Source organism: Acartia tonsa, chromosome 4 (genome assembly GCF_053477335.1).
Source record: "Acartia tonsa isolate MP-2025a chromosome 4, ASM5347733v1, whole genome shotgun sequence".
NCBI classification, from domain to species: domain Eukaryota; kingdom Metazoa; phylum Arthropoda; class Copepoda; order Calanoida; family Acartiidae; genus Acartia; species Acartia tonsa.
In genome coordinates this window covers 16,205,525-16,222,992 of record NC_137263.1, presented here as the reverse complement: position 1 = coordinate 16,222,992, position 17,468 = coordinate 16,205,525, and the positions used below count along the sequence as shown (strand labels likewise).

At 32.7% G+C, this 17,468-nt stretch overlaps 4 protein-coding genes across 5 annotated transcripts in view; 1 reads left to right on the top strand and 3 right to left on the bottom strand.

Moving 5' to 3' along the window:
- The window catches only part of LOC145316271 (uncharacterized), a 32,302-nt gene extending 32,113 nt beyond the window's left edge, over positions 1 to 189 (bottom strand). The window contains exon 1 of the mRNA XM_080156693.1: positions 56 to 189. Coding sequence (XP_080012819.1) covers positions 56 to 170 — 115 coding nt within the window. The 5' untranslated portion in view covers positions 171 to 189. The remainder of the gene's footprint in view (positions 1 to 55) is intronic.
- Positions 190 to 200: 11 nt separating this feature from the next.
- On the bottom strand, positions 201 to 5,261 carry LOC145316272 (uncharacterized). Its single transcript, XM_080156694.1, has 8 exons — positions 5,048 to 5,261; positions 3,855 to 4,022; positions 3,409 to 3,731; positions 3,074 to 3,294; positions 2,531 to 2,688; positions 2,085 to 2,184; positions 1,001 to 1,974; positions 201 to 340 (listed from the first exon to the last, which is right to left on the bottom strand). Exons 3-8 carry the CDS (start codon positions 3,703 to 3,705, stop codon positions 276 to 278), a joined length of 1,815 nt encoding a protein of 604 aa, XP_080012820.1. The 5' UTR covers positions 3,706 to 3,731; positions 3,855 to 4,022; positions 5,048 to 5,261; the 3' UTR covers positions 201 to 275.
- Positions 5,262 to 6,234: 973 nt separating this feature from the next.
- On the top strand, positions 6,235 to 8,998 carry Mcad (Medium-chain acyl-CoA dehydrogenase). The gene is made up of 4 exons (XM_080156697.1): positions 6,235 to 7,184; positions 7,422 to 7,735; positions 8,025 to 8,327; positions 8,597 to 8,998. The coding sequence occupies exons 1-4, from the start codon at positions 6,671 to 6,673 to the stop codon at positions 8,771 to 8,773; spliced, it is 1,308 nt and encodes a 435-aa protein (XP_080012823.1). The 5' UTR covers positions 6,235 to 6,670; the 3' UTR covers positions 8,774 to 8,998.
- On the bottom strand, positions 8,978 to 17,445 carry LOC145316274 (T-cell activation inhibitor, mitochondrial). 2 transcript variants are annotated; one of them, XM_080156696.1, is made up of 15 exons: positions 17,357 to 17,398; positions 17,120 to 17,142; positions 16,775 to 16,884; positions 15,907 to 16,084; positions 15,679 to 15,831; positions 14,379 to 14,495; positions 13,891 to 13,948; positions 13,462 to 13,528; positions 12,789 to 13,020; positions 12,305 to 12,378; positions 11,341 to 11,414; positions 10,932 to 11,095; positions 10,453 to 10,564; positions 10,001 to 10,055; positions 8,978 to 9,278 (listed from the first exon to the last, which is right to left on the bottom strand). In XM_080156696.1, exons 3-15 carry the CDS (start codon positions 16,870 to 16,872, stop codon positions 9,164 to 9,166), a joined length of 1,497 nt encoding a protein of 498 aa, XP_080012822.1. In that variant the 5' UTR covers positions 16,873 to 16,884; positions 17,120 to 17,142; positions 17,357 to 17,398; the 3' UTR covers positions 8,978 to 9,163. The 2 variants fall into 2 exon arrangements, with proteins under 2 accessions (XP_080012822.1, XP_080012821.1); XM_080156695.1 differs by lacking the exon at positions 17,120 to 17,142 and having other exon boundaries at positions 17,357 to 17,445.
- Between the last annotated feature and the right edge of the window lie 23 nt (positions 17,446 to 17,468).

Sequence of the window (17,468 nt, the reverse complement as noted above, 5' to 3'; positions counted from 1 at the left end):
GATAAGACACATAAATGTTATTTTTAATTTAATCTTTATAAAAAAAAACAATTACCGCATATTTGATGTTGTGCTTCGGTTGAATTAAGAGCAGCTGTAGTCCCAGAAACCTGAGTCGTTGCAGATTCAACTAAGTGAACGTTTCCATTGGAAACCTCTGCTGGAACCATAACAATTTGGTGAGGATGGCTGGCACCAAAGCTGCTCACCTCGGCACTAGTTGTTGTTGTTGTTGAGATAGGTGGTTGGGTTGACTGGTGATGGTTGTGGTAGTGTCACATTGTGCTTGATCTACCTCCAGTGTTACCATTGTTACCACCAGTCTGTATGCTACTGGAATCTAAAGTAAAATAAAAATTATTTTGATGATTAACGAATGAGCAATTGTCGCTTGTCATTGTCCATAGGTTACGCATGCAACAATTACAAGAGTTAGATATATTAGAAAAAATATAATAGTAAAAATCGTTCAACAGAAGTGACAATAAAACTAATTTTAATGAGTTTAAATAATGTAAGTTATATTTTTTGTCAGTGTGTAGGTAGCTTATTACGTAAAGAGAGGGTGCGTCTATCGGTAAGGGAGTTGAGATAAAGGGGGGTGGCGGATGTGCCACTTTTTTAAACCAAAAGTAAAATTCGCATGATCTCAGTCCATAAAAGAGTTACAGCTCTAAAACTCGGCACATTAGTTGCTTCTGTGGAGAACAGTATGAACTGTGAAGAAACGGCGGCGGAACCGCCGCAAACCGCCGTTTCCTGCCGAAATTTGTTTTGCCTTTTTTGGCCAAATTAGACAGTTCTCAATCATCTGAGATAAACTTTTTTTTCTCATTAAAAATTTCCCTTATATTTTCACGTGACTCTTGTAATATTTTAAACATTTCAATACAAAAAATTGCAAGTGAAAAATCTTACAAGTGTCAAGTGAAAATCTAAGGGAAATTTTTATGAAAAAAAAGTTAATCTCAGATGATTGTGTGATTTATAAAAAAAATACCTATAATCCATTGAGGGAAAGCCCCATTGACCGATGAAACTGGAACCGTGGCTTGTATGGCGCCCGCAGGCAGGGCTAGAAACTGTGTTGCTCCTCCCTCTGTGCCTCGTACAGCCGTATTTTCTGTCATCAGGGGCTGCATAGGGCCGGGCATCACGTAGTAGAATACTTGAGGTCCGCCGCTAGAAATGAGACCAGGAAATGAGCCAGCAATTGTTATCTGGTTTCCGTCAGCTGCTTCGAGAGCTGTTGCCCCCTGAATTTGCTTGATGACATGCCCTCCTGCAAGATGGGCGATCGAAGCGGCTTCCTGCTTTACGGGCGTTGTTGGTGCAGCTGCTAAAACAATGCCAGCCGGTGAAGAAGTTGCAACTACTGGCTTGCTCGCAACTTTGTTATTCATATTTTGCAGAGCTGCTGCAACACTAGGCGGCAACTGAATTTGTGCCGGATTCAAGGGTGCATACATTTGGGGTTGAGGGGGGTCTGGAGCCAACCCAAGCTGGTTTTTGGGTACAGGTTCAGTTGGAAGGGAAAAGGTAATAGTTGCCATCGAAGAAGTGTTTTGGTGTTGCTGCGGGGTAGATGCTATGGCTACTGATGGTAATGAAGTTACTGTGGACATTGCCTTCATTGGAGATACAGCAACAGCTGTGATTGGTCCCATGCTGGATACCTGTCTGTTGCCGGTTACCGACGCGGGGGTAACAAACGTAAGTTGTGGTTGTTGTGAAGCTGACACAACAGACACGCCGGTGCTGGGTCCTGCACCAACAACTGTATTTGCAGACGATGGTGGAGAATCTGGGTTAGCATCGACGTGGCTGTGTGTTATCTGATGCTTTTTTAGCTCTCGCTTGTCCCTGTATCCACGGCTACAAACTCCGCAAACGAATGGCTTCTCGCCGGTATGGATGCGAACATGGGTGATGTATCGCTCGCGACGAAGAAATCCTTTTGAACAGGTAGAACACCTAAAAAAAGAGTTTAGATATTAGATTTGGATATGACTAGCTTAATAGTCTATTTTAAATAAAGTGAGATTTTTTTTAGTATTCTAATACAACAAAATATAAAATATTACTTGTATGGTAGATCCCCAGTGTGTCTCCTAGCATGTCGATTTAGTTCACTTCGGTCGCGAAAGCTTTTGTCGCACATTGTACATTGAAATGGCCTCTCACCTGAAAAATTAAGATTTGTATATTCAATTTGAGATTTTTTAATTGTATTGTTTTTACATATTTAAACAAACGCGAAGGTTTTTTAAATGTTAAACAAGGGCATAACAACCAAAAGTAGAGAAGCGCAGATAAAGCAGACGGACAGACATTTGAACATTTAGATGTGTTGGTTATGTATATTTTGATAATATTAAAGGCAGCCGAGAAAATAAAATTTCGCATTGTAAATTGAATTCCTTATACTGCATGCATAGCATCACAATTAGACGAATTTATATGTAATAATTCTAAAAAATCGAAATGAAAAATAATAGCTTTCAAACAAAAAATAAATAAAAAGACCAACCTGAGTGCCACCTGAGATGGGTCATATATCTCTCATGTCTCATAAAACCCTTGTTGCAGTCCCCGCATCTGAAGGGAAAGTCTCCAGTGTGTCTTCGGCTGTGTCTAACCAGCTCATATCTGTCTCGAAACATTTTCTGGCAGAATTCACAAGTGTACCTTAAATAACGCATTTTTCAATAAAGATAAGTTTCATTAAAACTGATGTCTTTTTTAAATGAAAAACAAATACTATATTTTCGTGGACGACATGCTAGAAATTAATTTTCGACACTTAAAAGTCGGTTAAAAATTAAAAATCAGTTGGAAATAAACTCGTTGGAGATAATTGTTTAGAGTTCTTAATGATCCATTCAAATGCTGATAAAACATTTAAAAAATCTGAATTGGTAAAAAAAGGTTAAAATATACATATGCATTTTTTGGCAAGAGCATTAAGTGCATTATTCAAAATTACATTAAAATATTTTTTCTTTCTTTCTTATAAATTATGAGTTTATTTTTATAAACATTATTGAATATCAAATAATTAAACGGATCTTACCTCTTGGCTTCTTTGTGGATTCTGGTGTGCTTCGTCAGATGTTCACGCTTTGCGAAACCTTTGTTGCAAATTGAACATATGAATGATTTTGTAACCGAGTTTCCTGCTTTTAGACTGTTGTTCGGAATCTCACTCTTGATGACAGCCGCGGCTTGACTGAGAGCGTCTCCCTCGCCAGACTGCTTACTAACAGCTCCTGGTTCGCCAACAACACTGGTTACCTTAAGAAATAAAGCTCATATATAATACTAGAATTTATCGGGATTAAAAAGATATCAAAAAAAGCGCTTGTAATAATTTTTTTTAAAAATATTTAAAAACGACAAAATATCCACCTGTATGGGAACCATGTTTCCTTCAGCATCTCTTTCCCACTTAGTGTGGGGATAGTTTACAAACAGGTTGCTGTTGGGTAGCGTTCCTGACATTCCAATAAGTTGGAGCGTGTCGGCGTTAAGCTGAAAGTTTGCTGCAGTTGTTACTGGCACCACTGTCTCACTGACGGTGGTCATAACAGCCCCGCCACCACCGTTAGAAGAAGAGCTTGCAGCTCCCTTTTGCGGGGCAACAGTTACGGGTGTCCCATCGCGGGAATAAAACTGTACGGTCTGAGATGAGGGAATTGAGGACATGGTGGTACTTTTCTGTACTAAATCAACTGAAAAAAAAACATTAATATTATTTTACATTACATAGGTACCTATTAATAAATTGTAAAACGTAATTTTAAAATTTAAATTAATTAAAAATAAAAGATTAGGTAGATTTTGAAAGGTTTTACCTGTTGAAGGCTTCAAAAAGAGAGTTTAGTATCTCATTGGGATAAAGATGGACAACCACAGTTCTGGATATGGTTCTGTGCCAGAGTAGTGATGGTAGAAGGGTCAATTATCTTGCCCTTCCTCCATCCTTGAGGCTGTAAAAACTGATTCTTTTCAAAGTCAACATTCTAAAAGGAAAACAATATTAAAAAAAAAATCAAATAAAATTATAAGTAACTACAACAGTAAACGCTAAAACATATTTTGTAAAATAAAATGAACATTTTTTTCTTTTTTTTGTAATCACATTTGTTTACCATTTTCGTTAGGTCAATTTGAATATATCATCGAAAACCCCCTGACAAAAAAGAGAGTAGTTGAAAGTTTTTAATGTCAATAAAATTAGGCAACTATTTTTTAGAAATAAAGGAAAAAGCTTAAAACAAGAAAATACAAATTATTACATAAATTAAAGATTTAAATAGATCTATCTGTTCTTTGTAATTCAAATAATAAATAGAAGCACTTTTATCCCACCCAAAAAAAACAATATCAGGAAGCTTACGCATGATATAGAATGTATAAGCTTAATTAAATTTAATGCCTTATAACCATCTCAACATATAGTATTATTATCAAAATCTTAATAATACAGTGAAAATTGGGAATGTTTCTTCTACAATTAAATTACAAAGATTTAACTTTTATTTTTAGTCGAATCATTAATACGAATTATAACTGAATTTGTGATTCGTTTGTGTGTATCCAAATAAAGTTTGATATCTCGCTAGTCCCGCTAAAAATATTGAGCTCAGCTTAGGCCGGATATGTACGTAACCTATTAATCTTTACATGATTCAAGGCTGTTATATTTGGGGAGAAAAACAGAAGGGGCGGAATTTATACTAATAAAAATATCGATTATATACATAATTTTAATATTCAGGTTAACTAATTCCCCTGCTTTGTGTAAGACAGTTACTTATAAGATTTAAATTAGAAAGTATAATAGAACTTAAGTTTGATGGATGAAACTAACAGAGTAACGAAACTAAAAAAGAAAACATGAAATATATTTTTATAATGTTAATAAGGCGTATTAATTGGTTATATTATAGCTTAATGCTTGTATAAACTAGAGATTATTAATACTATAAAGTTTAATTAGGGCTTTAAAAGAAAATATTTGGTGTAAAGTAACAAAAGAATTTACCTGCAATTTTTTATTTAACTTTCACAATAAACATATTACAAGTATTCACTCAGAAATCATGCATTTAACCAAATTATAAATTCTGTAATATAAAATATTTCATAAATTAAATGAAAATATGGTATAATTTCGTAAAAAGGCTTGGAATTTAAGCAAAAAAGGTAAAATTTAAAAGCCGATGCCTGAACTGTTTTCACTTTCTCCGGCCATCTTGTTTGTGGATATAAACAGGGTTCCTAAGTCAAAGCTTTGTTATGATTTTTTTAATAATAATATTCTGAATTCAAAACCTTACATGTAAAAAAAAATTGTTTTTACCCAAACTTACATTTGTGATTTAATCCTTTGGAAAACCCTCTACAAAAGATACGAATTGTACCATATTAATTTCCCGAATAAAATACTACAACAAGAAATTTCTCTTTTAGTTGGGAACCATGCTTACTGCTTATGCCGTAGATGGAGTAGATACCTCACAAATGAGTACAAATAAACAGACATTCAATTTTATTAACTTTAATTTATAATTATTTTTAAAAATTTAAACAAACTTTTATATGTAATCTGTTAGAATTTTCTTTTAAATAAATAAAAATATGTATTTTAGTCAGAAAATGTGTTTTTTTTAGTTGATTTCACTTGTAATACCCATTGCGTATACTATTTAATTTTTAGTTTAAAATCGTAGCCATTTTATCATAATTGCCATTGCGTTGATGAGTCCATTTGTTGTTTACAAATAAGATACAAATATCAAAATATTTCATTCTTTTGGTTCATATTGACAATATTTGATGTCCACAATTCTAATTAGAGATAATATTCTAGAAAAATTATTTAAAAAGCCTATTTTTATCAATCTAAATTAATTTAGATTTACTTAGTTGGTAAAAAAATTTATAGGACACTATATTTAAAGCATTCTAAAAAGTTTTTTTAAATATTATTTTAGCAAAAATTTGTTCGATAATTTATTTCAAGCGTAAGAACTAGGTAAATGTAAATATTGCAATTGCACTATTAAGAATTCGAAGTTTGGTGATTTGGACAAATCAGCTGTTTTTATAAATATGAAAGGACAAAACTTACACAAAAAGTTTTTTTACATAAAAGTCCTAGAGTTGTTTAGACTTTAGTTTCAATGTTTGTGCAGTCAACAGTGTCAATTGATAAGAAAAGTTTAGTTTAATGATCAAAGTTCAAGTGAAGTTTGTTTAGTATATTCGCACTATTAAAGTTACTTGTATTACATTGTATATCATTAAAATAATTTCATTATAATAGCTTTAATTTTAAAGTTATATTAATCTAAAAGTTCATTTTAAAAAATGTCTACGGCCATTTTTTGCAAAGTGCATGTATTTATAGGCTTTATTCTTATGTATGTATTGGCTTAAAGAAGTGACCAAATGTTAGATATTATGCCAATTTAACCTATCTTTTATTCGACTACAAGATGCAATGTATATACCTATGTGTACGTAATTGTCATTGAACATTAAAATAACCATATATTTTATCAATTTTATTGTTCTGCTTCTTTGCTTATTTTATGTTTCTGGGCTCAACAATTAGGTTAAATCATGTAGATAAGTTTTATAATTTCTTCTTATCATATTTTAGATGAAAATGGCCGTTGCTTCCAGAGCCCTTCGCCAGTTAATCTCCTCCAGGTCATTTGTGACCTCAAGTTCTGCTGGCCAGGTTGCTCCAGGCGTCAAGACTTCAGGCAGCGCACCCACACACACTAGCGACGGAGGTCTTAACTTCACTATTACAGCAGAACAGCAAGAGTATTTAGACTTGGCCGAGAATTTCACCAAAAATGAGATTATCCCTGTAGCTGCTCACTATGATGCTACTGGAGAGTTCCCTTGGGCAGTCATAAAGAAGGCTCACGAGACTGGTCTTATGAATTTACACATCCCTGAGAAGTATGGAGGTATGGGCCTGGGAACTCTTGATGGCTGTCTCATCACTGAAAAGATGGCTTATGGTTGCACTGGTATTATGACAGCTCTGGAGGCTAATGGACTTGGCTCTATGCCCGTAATGATTGCTGGAAACGAGGAACAGAAAAAGAAGTACCTGACACGTCTTATTGAAGAACCATTGATGTGTGCTTATGGTGTTACAGGTAATTCATATGAAGATATTCTTAAAACGTCCTACACACTTTAGTAATTGGTTGTTTGTCTCAATTCATGTCTGATTTAAGATCTTTGTAACAGAAGATCGAAAGTTTCATGGTAGAATTTTCATAGAAAACACAGAAATAAACCTAATATGATAAAATTTGCCCTCTTTTAGGAACGAATTTTCTAGTTCCCAAATAAATATTATTAATCTTTCTCCAATAAAACTTAAATTTTAGAGCCCGGAGCAGGTTCTGACGTTGCTGGTATCAAAACAAGAGCTGAGAAGAAAGGAAATGAGTGGGTCATCAATGGGCAAAAGATGTGGATCACCAATGGCGGAGTTGCCAACTTTTATTTCGTCCTAGCAAGAACAAACCCAGATCCCAAATGCCCAGCCAGCAAAGCTTTCACTGGATTTATTGTTGATGCTGATACCCCCGGTGTCACTCCAGGCAGGAAGGAGAAGAACATGGGACAGAGATGCTCAGATACCAGAGGCATCACTTTTGAAGATGTTGTTGTGCCTGAAGAAAATGTTCTCATTGGAGAGGTCAGTATTTTTAGATTATGTTTTAAAACAGATTTTTCATATCTGCCTAGCTACATATTTGTTCTAATTTAAAAACGTATTCGTAATAATTTTTGGCTAATGGCTTACTTATAAATAACCAAGTAAAGACTTACATAAACCTGATTGCATTTGATTCCTATCTTTACATGGGATGTTCTAGTGGAATCTATAAAAAGTAGACCTAACCTACCCTGCGGCGTTCAAAATTAGCCTAAATTGCCCATGTTAAAATTTTAGACTAATTTTAGTTATTGTTGAATTGTTGTAGGGTGCTGGATTTAAAGTCGCCATGGGAGCCTTTGACAAGACCCGTCCCCCCGTTGCTGCTGGAGCTGTTGGCATTTCTCAGCGTGCTCTTGACGAAGCTACCAAGTATGCCACTGAGAGGAAGGCATTCGGCGTCCCCATTATTAACCACCAGGCTGTCGCATTTATGCTCTCCGACATGGCTATTGGTACCGAGGCTGCCCGTTTGTGTTATATGAAGTCTGCCTGGCAGGCGGATAATGGAATTAGAAATACTTACTATGCATCCATTGCTAAGTGCCTGGCTGGAGATGTCGCTAACAAGGTAAGTTTATATTTTACAGATGTTATTTTCAACCCCAAGCAACTGAACAAGTTTAAAATTAGGGTTGAAATTAATTGACATTGAAAAAGCACTTTTTACTAATTCGGATTATCAGACAGACGGACGAACACACGTTCATGTGATTGTTCAAGTTTTAATCCTTCCAATTATCAATGAAAGAATACTGTAACAAACTTTCTTAGCTAGACGGACGCACGCACGCATTGTCGTACTGATGCAAGCTTGTTATCAAGTAGTATTTTATTCAGAGTGCCACTGATGCTGTCCAGATTTTTGGTGGCAACGGTTTCAACACTGAATATCCTGTTGAGAAACTTATGAGAGATGCCAAGATTTACCAGATCTATGAAGGAACAGCTCAAATTCAGCGCATCATTATTTCCAGAGAATGGATGGGCATTGCTAAGCAGAGACTTGGTCTTTAAATGTTTTTTTTTTATATTAGAATAATTTTATCATTATTTCCTATTTATTCATAATTCAACCTTGTTTTACAATATTTAAATTTTTTTTTAATTCTTGGCTTTAATGTCCGGAATTGTGTATTTTGTTTAAAACTTACATGATTCAATTGGATCCATTTAAAGTAGCATTTTATGATTCTTATGTAGAAATAAAGCATGTACAAATTTAATAAAGAATATATTATATATTTGTCATTTATCTTACACATATACAGGATATTTAAATATATCATGAAAAAAATGAATAGAGTACTACAAACAATAACAATGTTTAAAGGTTGTTAAAATAATCACATTTGATTTAAATAAATATTGATTAAAGACTAGTAATTAAACTAAATAGGTAGTTGATTAAGAAATAGCTGGATAGGATTGTCTGTAATGTTGCGCTTTGGCGGACTCAGAATCTTTGAACTTGAGATCCCATGGAACGCATAGAACACCGTCACTTTTAACCATATAGTATCTAAAAATAAGTATTTCAAATCACGAAGATTAATTATAGAATAAAATATCATAGTTCCCCTGAAAACATGCGTAAAACTTTACTTTAATTATGGTAAAATATCCGTTCGCAACATTAGATACACCAATATCAAAAAGAATGAAAACACCAATAAAAGTGAACATACAACAGTAACAGTATGTTTGATACTATACAAGCAGAATGTAATATTGAAGTATAAAGAAAAATTCGATGTTTATCAGTCGCATAAATGCAGTGTTTATTATATAGATGTGATCTTAGAGATGCCAGTCACAAAACATTAGTCGTGCTAGGATTCCTCATTTCAAAATTTAAATAAAATTGACATTAGTTAATGACAAATAAAGTTTTAGACTCAACGAATGTAAAAAATGCATACTCTCAGAATTAGATAATTAAATCATTGTTTGAAGTCGACAGGCCGATTTGAAATGCATGAAATTAACGATTGAAGCTGTCATTGCCGATGGGCCGGAAAGATTATATTGAAGAATTCCAATGGATGTAAAAATATATTTGGATATTTTATTAGGGGGGAAAAAACTGTCGTCAATTTAGGTTGCTATTTCACCTTTATTAGTCACTTCGTCTATCGAGTAGGAGGGAAGGAGAGACGGATCGTTATTTTAGCCCACTAAAAGTTCACTTTATTTGAAAATATCTGGTGTAAAATCCAAGTAATAATAAATCCATTAAAATACCTTGTTACAATTATGTGACTTCCATGTGTCAGATGTCTCAACATGTGCACTCGACCTAAAGTTTTATAAAAATAAAGATTCTTATGTTGTTCATTTCCCATGTCAGTATAGCCAAAAAACATTTCTTTAAGAAAAGAACTTTAGAATGTTATTTCCGTCAGGTTTGAAGATTTAAAGAGTAAAATCTTATGAAAACTAGCACATTCAGTAAAATTTCATGCACACATGAAATGATGACATCAATGGATAAATAGAATATACGTGGATATTTTGACGGGGGGAAATTATGATCCTCATTTATTGTTCAGTTCGTTCATCCAGTAGGAGGGGATGGTTTAAAGAGGTTGGATGTGGATAACGTTATTTTAGCCAGCTGCGAGAATCACTTTACCAGAGTTCAATAAAATCTGGTGCAACCTCCTAGCATAAATATATCGATTATGACATCTTACCCAACATAGAATGGCAACAGCTGATCATCTGTTGAGAAGTGATGCTGTAATCTTTGTCAAGTTGAATAAGTCCGAGTTCATTCATACAACTTGTCACTAATTGTTCCTCTTCCTGAGAAAAAGTTTTGTTCTAAGATAAATATTCATGAAATCTTGAGCAATGTGCTTTTCGAAGAAGCAGGATTAGAGGAAAAATCCACCCATCTTCCCCCCAAAATGTATTTCTTTTAAACTTTCTCTTTATGACTAAAATTTTGCTTTCTTGGATCAAACTTTTATTCCCATATCCAAAAAAAATCAATTTCTTCCCCCATGGGTCTTAATTGGAAAATTTTAAAGAAAAATTTGGAAGATTAAAAAAATTCTAAATTTGCCCGGAATACAGGTTGAGTTATCGCTACATTATTTATTACTTGAGCAAAAAATAGTCATTCGTTGCCATGGTTGTTTTCAAAATATATGTAAAAAAATAGCCTAACCTGAACTAATGAAACTCTATCTTTCAACCTTCTTCCCGCTTCCTTGAGGTTTTGTGTTATAAATTCGACAATAAGAAAACCCGGAGTTGAGGCAGGTATTGTCAATACTCCTTCAGGGGTCAACATCAAGGAGCTGGCGTCACTTTCTACACACAGCTCTAATTCTAAACAAGAATGGATGTATTATTACTTGGATGTTGAACCAGATTTTCATGTGCGCTTCTTGATATGTAATCTTGCCTTAATATCTAATACAAAAAATACTATTTTCTGTTAGATGCATACTCACTCCCCTCCCCTCACTCAACAATACAAAAGTTTGGGATATAATGATGGAAAAAGTATATTTACTCCATATTCAACAATAACAATAACAATTTTAAGATATATATGTTAAATTATGTTGAACCTTCTAAAGTTTCCGGCCATGAGTTGGGAAAACTATTTCTTTGCTTGAAATCTGACAAACTCGTCACAACTTTCCTAAAAATATTACAAGAAATAAAGTTGTGCAAAATGTTTCTGTGCAAATTACAAGGTTCCAAGACAAAATATTTGTAAACGCAAAGCTTTTCTATAATAAGGCTCTTATAGTTAATTTAGGCATGTTAAAATTGTCCTATCGATTTAAAACTTGGCATGGAGATTACTGTAGCAGTTAGGTTAGATTTAGAAAGCGCAGCAACTCTATAATCGTTACCAGAATGTCCGTACGTCCATTTAAAACTTGTTGATCTTTAACCTTTTTGCAAAACAAATTTTTATGTGATTTTTGGAATAAAGATTCCTATTACAACAAGATACAATGTTAAAAGCGGAACATCTTTATAATCAAGTCCTAAAAATGAAAGCATGTCCTTAAACAGTATCCTGTATTTATGCAATTTATCAACAAATATACATACAATTTTGTTTAGACGTGAACATTAATATTCAGTTCTGACACTCTACAAGTGCCAATGTTCGCTTGTCCTACAGTTGAATGCATTATTTTTATATTTGCTAAATATATGATAAAATTACTAGGTATATGTATATTAGTTATAAGGGAGGGGGGGGGGGATAGGGGCCGGAAGCTCGTAAACCGTGAGCAAAATGGACTAAATATTGAGCTAGAATTTTTGTTTTCATTTAGATGTAGTACCTAATGGACTTATGTCCTAAGTTTCAAAATTCTAGCTCAATATTTAGTCCATCTTGCTCACGGTTTACGAGCTTCCGGCACCTTGCACCACCTCCCCCTGTAAATATTGTTGCATGCTTTTTGGTTTATGCGCAATCATTCTTGATGACATTCATTCCCCAGGGATCTAAAGGGATAAGACAATGACAAATAAATTGATGTACATCCTTAATGATATAATTTGAATTACCTAAGTCTTGTTCTGTATTCATCCACTAGTGTCGTACTTTCTTCTTTTTGTACAATCTTGATTCCAAGTAAAGACTAAAAAGTGTCATTTAAAAGCAAGGTTAACATCCATAAGTAGCGAAGAACAATAATATCCTGGATAGGAATGCTGACAAAAAGATTGATAGACCATTTACTAGGATCAAAAATATAAATATATTGGGAGTAAAAATGTGAATCCTTTGTCACTTATCTTTATATTTTTTATATTTATCGACAGACGAAAAAATTACATACTGGTTGCTCATTGGTTTAGGGATTTTCACAAAAAGAATCAACCGTCTTTTCTGAATAGCAGTTGAGAAAATCACATTTCCCCTATAGTTATGGACGGACAACCAAAGTGAAGTATAGAGTAGCTTCGCTACTAAAAAAAAACTAAATTGTAAAGATCATAATAAATTGTATCAAAATCTAAATAAAATTGTGGCTCCTCTATGATTTACCTGTGACAGTGCACGTTCATACAGAGGTAAAAACTCAAGAATTTTACTGAAGCCTGGCGTGTTCTTAACAATCTTGAGCCAATTAGATCTAACTTCTCCGCTGTACAAAATAATTTCACCCTTGATAGAAATTCCACTTTTCTGTCCAAATACGACCGTTTTGTCGACTAGAAGCTCGTGAATATCATGATGTTGGGACGCAAGATAATTAAAAGCATCCACAGAGCCACGCCTGAAAAAGAATTTACATTTTTTTTTTACAAATTTTGGCGGTTTCCCTCAAAGTGCCTAGTCGGACAAAGAACCCCCCCCCCCCCACCCCACTTAACATTTTTAAATGAGTTGAAAAGAAGGGTGGGGGTATTTTTATTGTTTGTTTAGGTTTAAGCCCCCCCCCCTAATTTTATTTATTTTTAAAAATATGGATGGGGTGGTAAGGCGGTTCTTGCTAGTCACTTTGATGGAAAACATATTGACACTTTAAATCTTGTATAAGTTCTGAAATACTGAAAATCAAAAAGGAAAGTCTCAAAATTAGTAAACTTAAAAGTTAATCAACAAATTCAATTTAATCGATAAAATTATTGGCTTAAGTCGTCTACTCATCTCTATCTAGGATACCCTCCTTTTTTATATTGTTATCCTTGGTTGCCTAGATAAATAGTAATGTAACCTGTTTAGAGTATCCCAATCACAGTCCCAAAGAATATCTTTTAGCTGAAAGTTGTAACAAATTTCACCTAAAATTAAAATTTATCTCAAATTAGCAGTAAAAAATACAAGGGTAGACTAGGTATGAATAAGGAATTGAAGCCATACTTTTCAAGCTAAACGATAAAAAGTCATTGACACATTTCCCAAGTGAAACGTCACAGACAACCAACCATTTGATTGCACAATCTATATCTATGGATCCCCACAGTTTATCGTTATGATTTCAATGAAAAAGATTTTAAACCACCCCTATCAGGGTCTTGTAAAGTTCACATATTCATTTTTAACATCTTTACTATGACACTGCACTGTAGGTGCTTGCAGTCGAACCTGTCTCTTTCTTAACTGAGTTTATTAATAAATGAATTTTTCTTGTTTATTTTCAAACCTTGTAATCTCTCGGTTTCCAATCTTATAGGTTCACACTCTGCAAAACGAGTTCTTGCCTGAAGAAATATAATTATATAAATTATGTATTCCTTTGAAGAAACATGTTGCCTCTAAAATTTTATACTAGTTGAAATAAATGTGTTTTTTAAAATCAAGAGTTAAACTCAATTGAATCTAATGATAGCATAATTTTTTACAATAATGTGGGAAAAATAAGAACAACTTGTGGTATGAAAATGTATTTTTATTAAAGCGAAGCTTTCCTGTAATCATATTTACTGTAAATAAGTAAAAGGGCATATAAAAAAAAACAATCTTTACCATATGAAACAATATTATTAATACTTTGTAATAAGGTAGCTGTTTGTATTAAGCAGAAGGACCAAATACAGCCGCTTAATGTCTTAAAGTTTTGGCCTTATAGTTTATGTAAAAGCTTATTATTTCATACCGACAAAAAATCTAGTTACTAGAAACATTTCTTACTTTATTAATATTGTTGGCTAGCCAGGCAACAAAGGGTTGTCTCGTATCTGTTGGAGAAAATCCAACAGAGTCACTGGCCTCAGTGAATTCATCATCATCAAATTTATTATACTCAACCTTAAAAATAAATATTTTTAAAGAGATCTTTTAAGATGTGAGGCGTTATTAAAGAACAGATATAGAAAGGTATTTTCATATACACGGTGTTTCAGAAAAAACTGCGTTTTCCGTTTTTCTGACACAACCAGAAGGAATACAGAAAAAAATCATTATATGTCCTTTTTCTCTGTAAAAAAGTACATCAAATTTATTACAGGTGTTTTTCATTATCTCTAAAAGTACGGCCTCTATGATAGGTACATAGTTTCCAAAAATGCTCTTTGTGAAAAATGTTGTGCAAGAAAAATTAAAATAACTCTTCTATTATGTATAAAAAAATCGTAGAATTTCAATATTAATTTAGAAAAAGTTATAAGAAAAGTACCTTAATGAGTTTTAAAGGTGAAATGCTTTTTAGCTCCTCTCAAAAGCATTTTTAAGAAACTGCAATTTGTCATTTTTTCACATTTCTTGATTGTGATGCGTTTGCAGTAAAAGAATCTTCTTTAATAACGTAGGTTATAGTAAAAAGAAAAAAAAACTCCTTTTTATTTGACAAAAAAATCTCTAAAGACAAAAAAGTTATTGAAGTTTGAATTTTTTTATTAAAGCATTTAATTACAAATTATGGATAAATTTTTAGTTTATATCTTAACCTGTCAATCAAATTAAAGGATTATAGGAATAAATGAGGGGTGGGGATGTACGAACATGAGCAATTTTTAAGGTCATGTTTCTTAAGTATACAAAAAAAAACTGAATATTTGTTTTCAGTGAGGAAATTTTATATGAAATTTTTAGTGTAATTGGTAGAAAATTGTATTGGCCGTATTAAGATGTTGTTTTCAAGTGAATAAATTTTTGAAAACCAACCTTAAGGCACAAAATTCTACCAGAAAAAAGCATCATACGCATCTTTTGAAATATTTATGCTTTAAAATGCGCCGTTATTTTCAGAGATATTAAAAAACACCTGTAACAATTTCGATGCATATTTTTATAGAGAATATTGACATATGATTATTTTTTTTGTACTCCTAATAGTTGTTTCCCAAATTTGATAAACGCAGTTTTTTTTTAAACGCAGTTTTTTTTTAAACGCCCTGTATATAAAATTGAGTAGCAGCACATTTGTGAATCCATTTCTATTTTAGCATTTAAAACTTAAATATATTTTTTTTCACTTTATAAAATAAATTACCTTATGACTGGATGTGCTATTTGTAGATGCACTTTGAGGTATTTTATCAACATAACCTGTTGGTAACATTGACTGTTTTAATATTGTCAACACAGTCTCTCGAATATTTACATCTTTTAATCGAATTCGAACTATTTTCAAATGGTTCTTCTCCTAAATTAACATTAATATTATGAAAATATGTTTAAGTATTAATAAAATCTTTATTTAGATAACTTATCCTTTTACCTTTTCTTCCAAACTTCTTGGTTTAATATAAAATGAAACGTCTTTGGGATTTGGTGCTTTCCTATCTGTTACTAAAGTATCTACGTAATTTTTCAACGTTTTCATATTCTTTTCATTAACCGCCTGGGCTTCAGGGTGCTTTCCAAATAAGTCTGGGTGAACCAGAAAGTAGAAAGGCCTAAATAATAAATATCATTAATTTAATAAAATTATGTATATTAATAAAGGGGGGGTTTTTTAATGCAACCATCTCGTAATCAGTGATAAAATGGAACTTAGAATTCGAATTTCGATCTGAAATTTTTCATGGGTAATCCTTGGTAGGTCTATTTTCCCTAAATGGAACAAAAAATTGGAAAAGCAACGGCTGGCGGCTCAGCCGTTTAGCCGCTTTTTGCCTATTTTCAGGGCAAATTCATCATTAATTACGTAGGAATCAACTTTTTAAAACATATTTTTGGTTTAATTCGTGTAAAATGATATCAATAGCCATTTTTAAAGTTTCTAGTACCAACAGCAACCGGCTAGAACCGTTTTATAAGGTTTTTGAGCAAAAAAAAGTATTATGTTGAGAGAGGTTTCGTGACTAATTTGCTTTTAAGAGACCCAAAAAATGGAAAAACGGCTGAGCCGCCAGCAGTTAGCCGTTACTTTTCCAACTTTTTGTTCGAATTAGGGAATTTAGACCTACCAAGGATTATTCATGCAAAATTTCAGATCAAAATTCGAATTCTAAGTGCCATTTAATCATTGATTACGAGATGGTTGCATTAAAAACCCCCCCCTTATCTTGATGAATAAAATCATTATGCAAATACTTGCACTGCACTGAAGAAAAATCATAAATAAAAAACATAAGTATATCTACCTTAGTGCATTTGAAACTTGTTGTGCTGTAAGAAATCTTACAGATAAAGAACTGTTTCTTGTAGCCTTCAGAAATGTAAACGAAAGGCATGTTAACATATTTACATCTGCCTAAATTATTCAATTAAAATTTAAATATCAAAAAAGTAAAAGTAGTGCTAAAGTTTTTGTAGATATCTCTTAGTAATAGGTTTGAGGAATACAGTCTTTGTAAACCAAAGTGTTACAGAATATTTATTTTTTATTCTTCCCCCTAGTATTTGTTTATCTTCAAATGATTCGTGTTGCTGTTGGTTAAAAAATTAATTGAGATTAAGATAAATTTTAGGAAAAAAATTCTACATACAGGTTTTGAACGTTACTCGTTATCTAAAAATTTTTATTGTTTAATGTACATTAATATGTTTATATGGTTGGCTTTATTAATTGTAAATCTAATTATATAATTATACGTGATATTTTACGTACAACATTGGTATATCAAATATATTATATAATGCTACTAATATATATAAACAAAATATAAAAAATTAATTCAGTACTATCTGTTTCTGTAAATAGTGGAATGAAATAAATAAAATACCTTTGGCTGGTTGTCAAATGGTTTTTATTATTTGTTATTGAAAATCGGTCTGCTAAATAATTTTGCGAGAATGCCGCGAATTATTTTTTATTCTCTAATTGGCGTAAGTAAG

Excerpts from the sequence above, each read along its gene's own strand:
- Mcad (XM_080156697.1), top strand. The coding sequence starts at position 6,671 with ATGAAAATGGCCGTTGCTTCCAGAGCCCTTCGCCAGTTAATCTCCTCC. Across the intron at positions 7,736-8,024 it reads AAAATGTTCTCATTGGAGAG|GGTGCTGGATTTAAAGTCGC; the intron begins GTCAGTATTTTT and ends GAATTGTTGTAG. Across the intron at positions 8,328-8,596 it reads CTGGAGATGTCGCTAACAAG|AGTGCCACTGATGCTGTCCA; the intron begins GTAAGTTTATAT and ends TATTTTATTCAG.
- LOC145316274 (XM_080156695.1), bottom strand. The coding sequence starts at position 16,872 with ATGTTAACATGCCTTTCGTTTACATTTCTGAAGGCTACAAGAAACAGT. Across the intron at positions 13,529-13,890 it reads GGAAACCGAGAGATTACAAG|GTGAAATTTGTTACAACTTT; the intron begins GTTTGAAAATAA and ends TTTTAATTTTAG. Across the intron at positions 9,279-10,000 it reads AGTCACATAATTGTAACAAG|ATACTATATGGTTAAAAGTG; the intron begins GTATTTTAATGG and ends ACTTATTTTTAG.
- LOC145316272 (XM_080156694.1), bottom strand. The coding sequence starts at position 3,705 with ATGTCCTCAATTCCCTCATCTCAGACCGTACAGTTTTATTCCCGCGAT. Across the intron at positions 2,185-2,530 it reads CCATCTCAGGTGGCACTCAG|GTGAGAGGCCATTTCAATGT; the intron begins GTTGGTCTTTTT and ends TTAATTTTTCAG. Across the intron at positions 1,975-2,084 it reads ACTGGGGATCTACCATACAA|GTGTTCTACCTGTTCAAAAG; the intron begins GTAATATTTTAT and ends CTCTTTTTTTAG.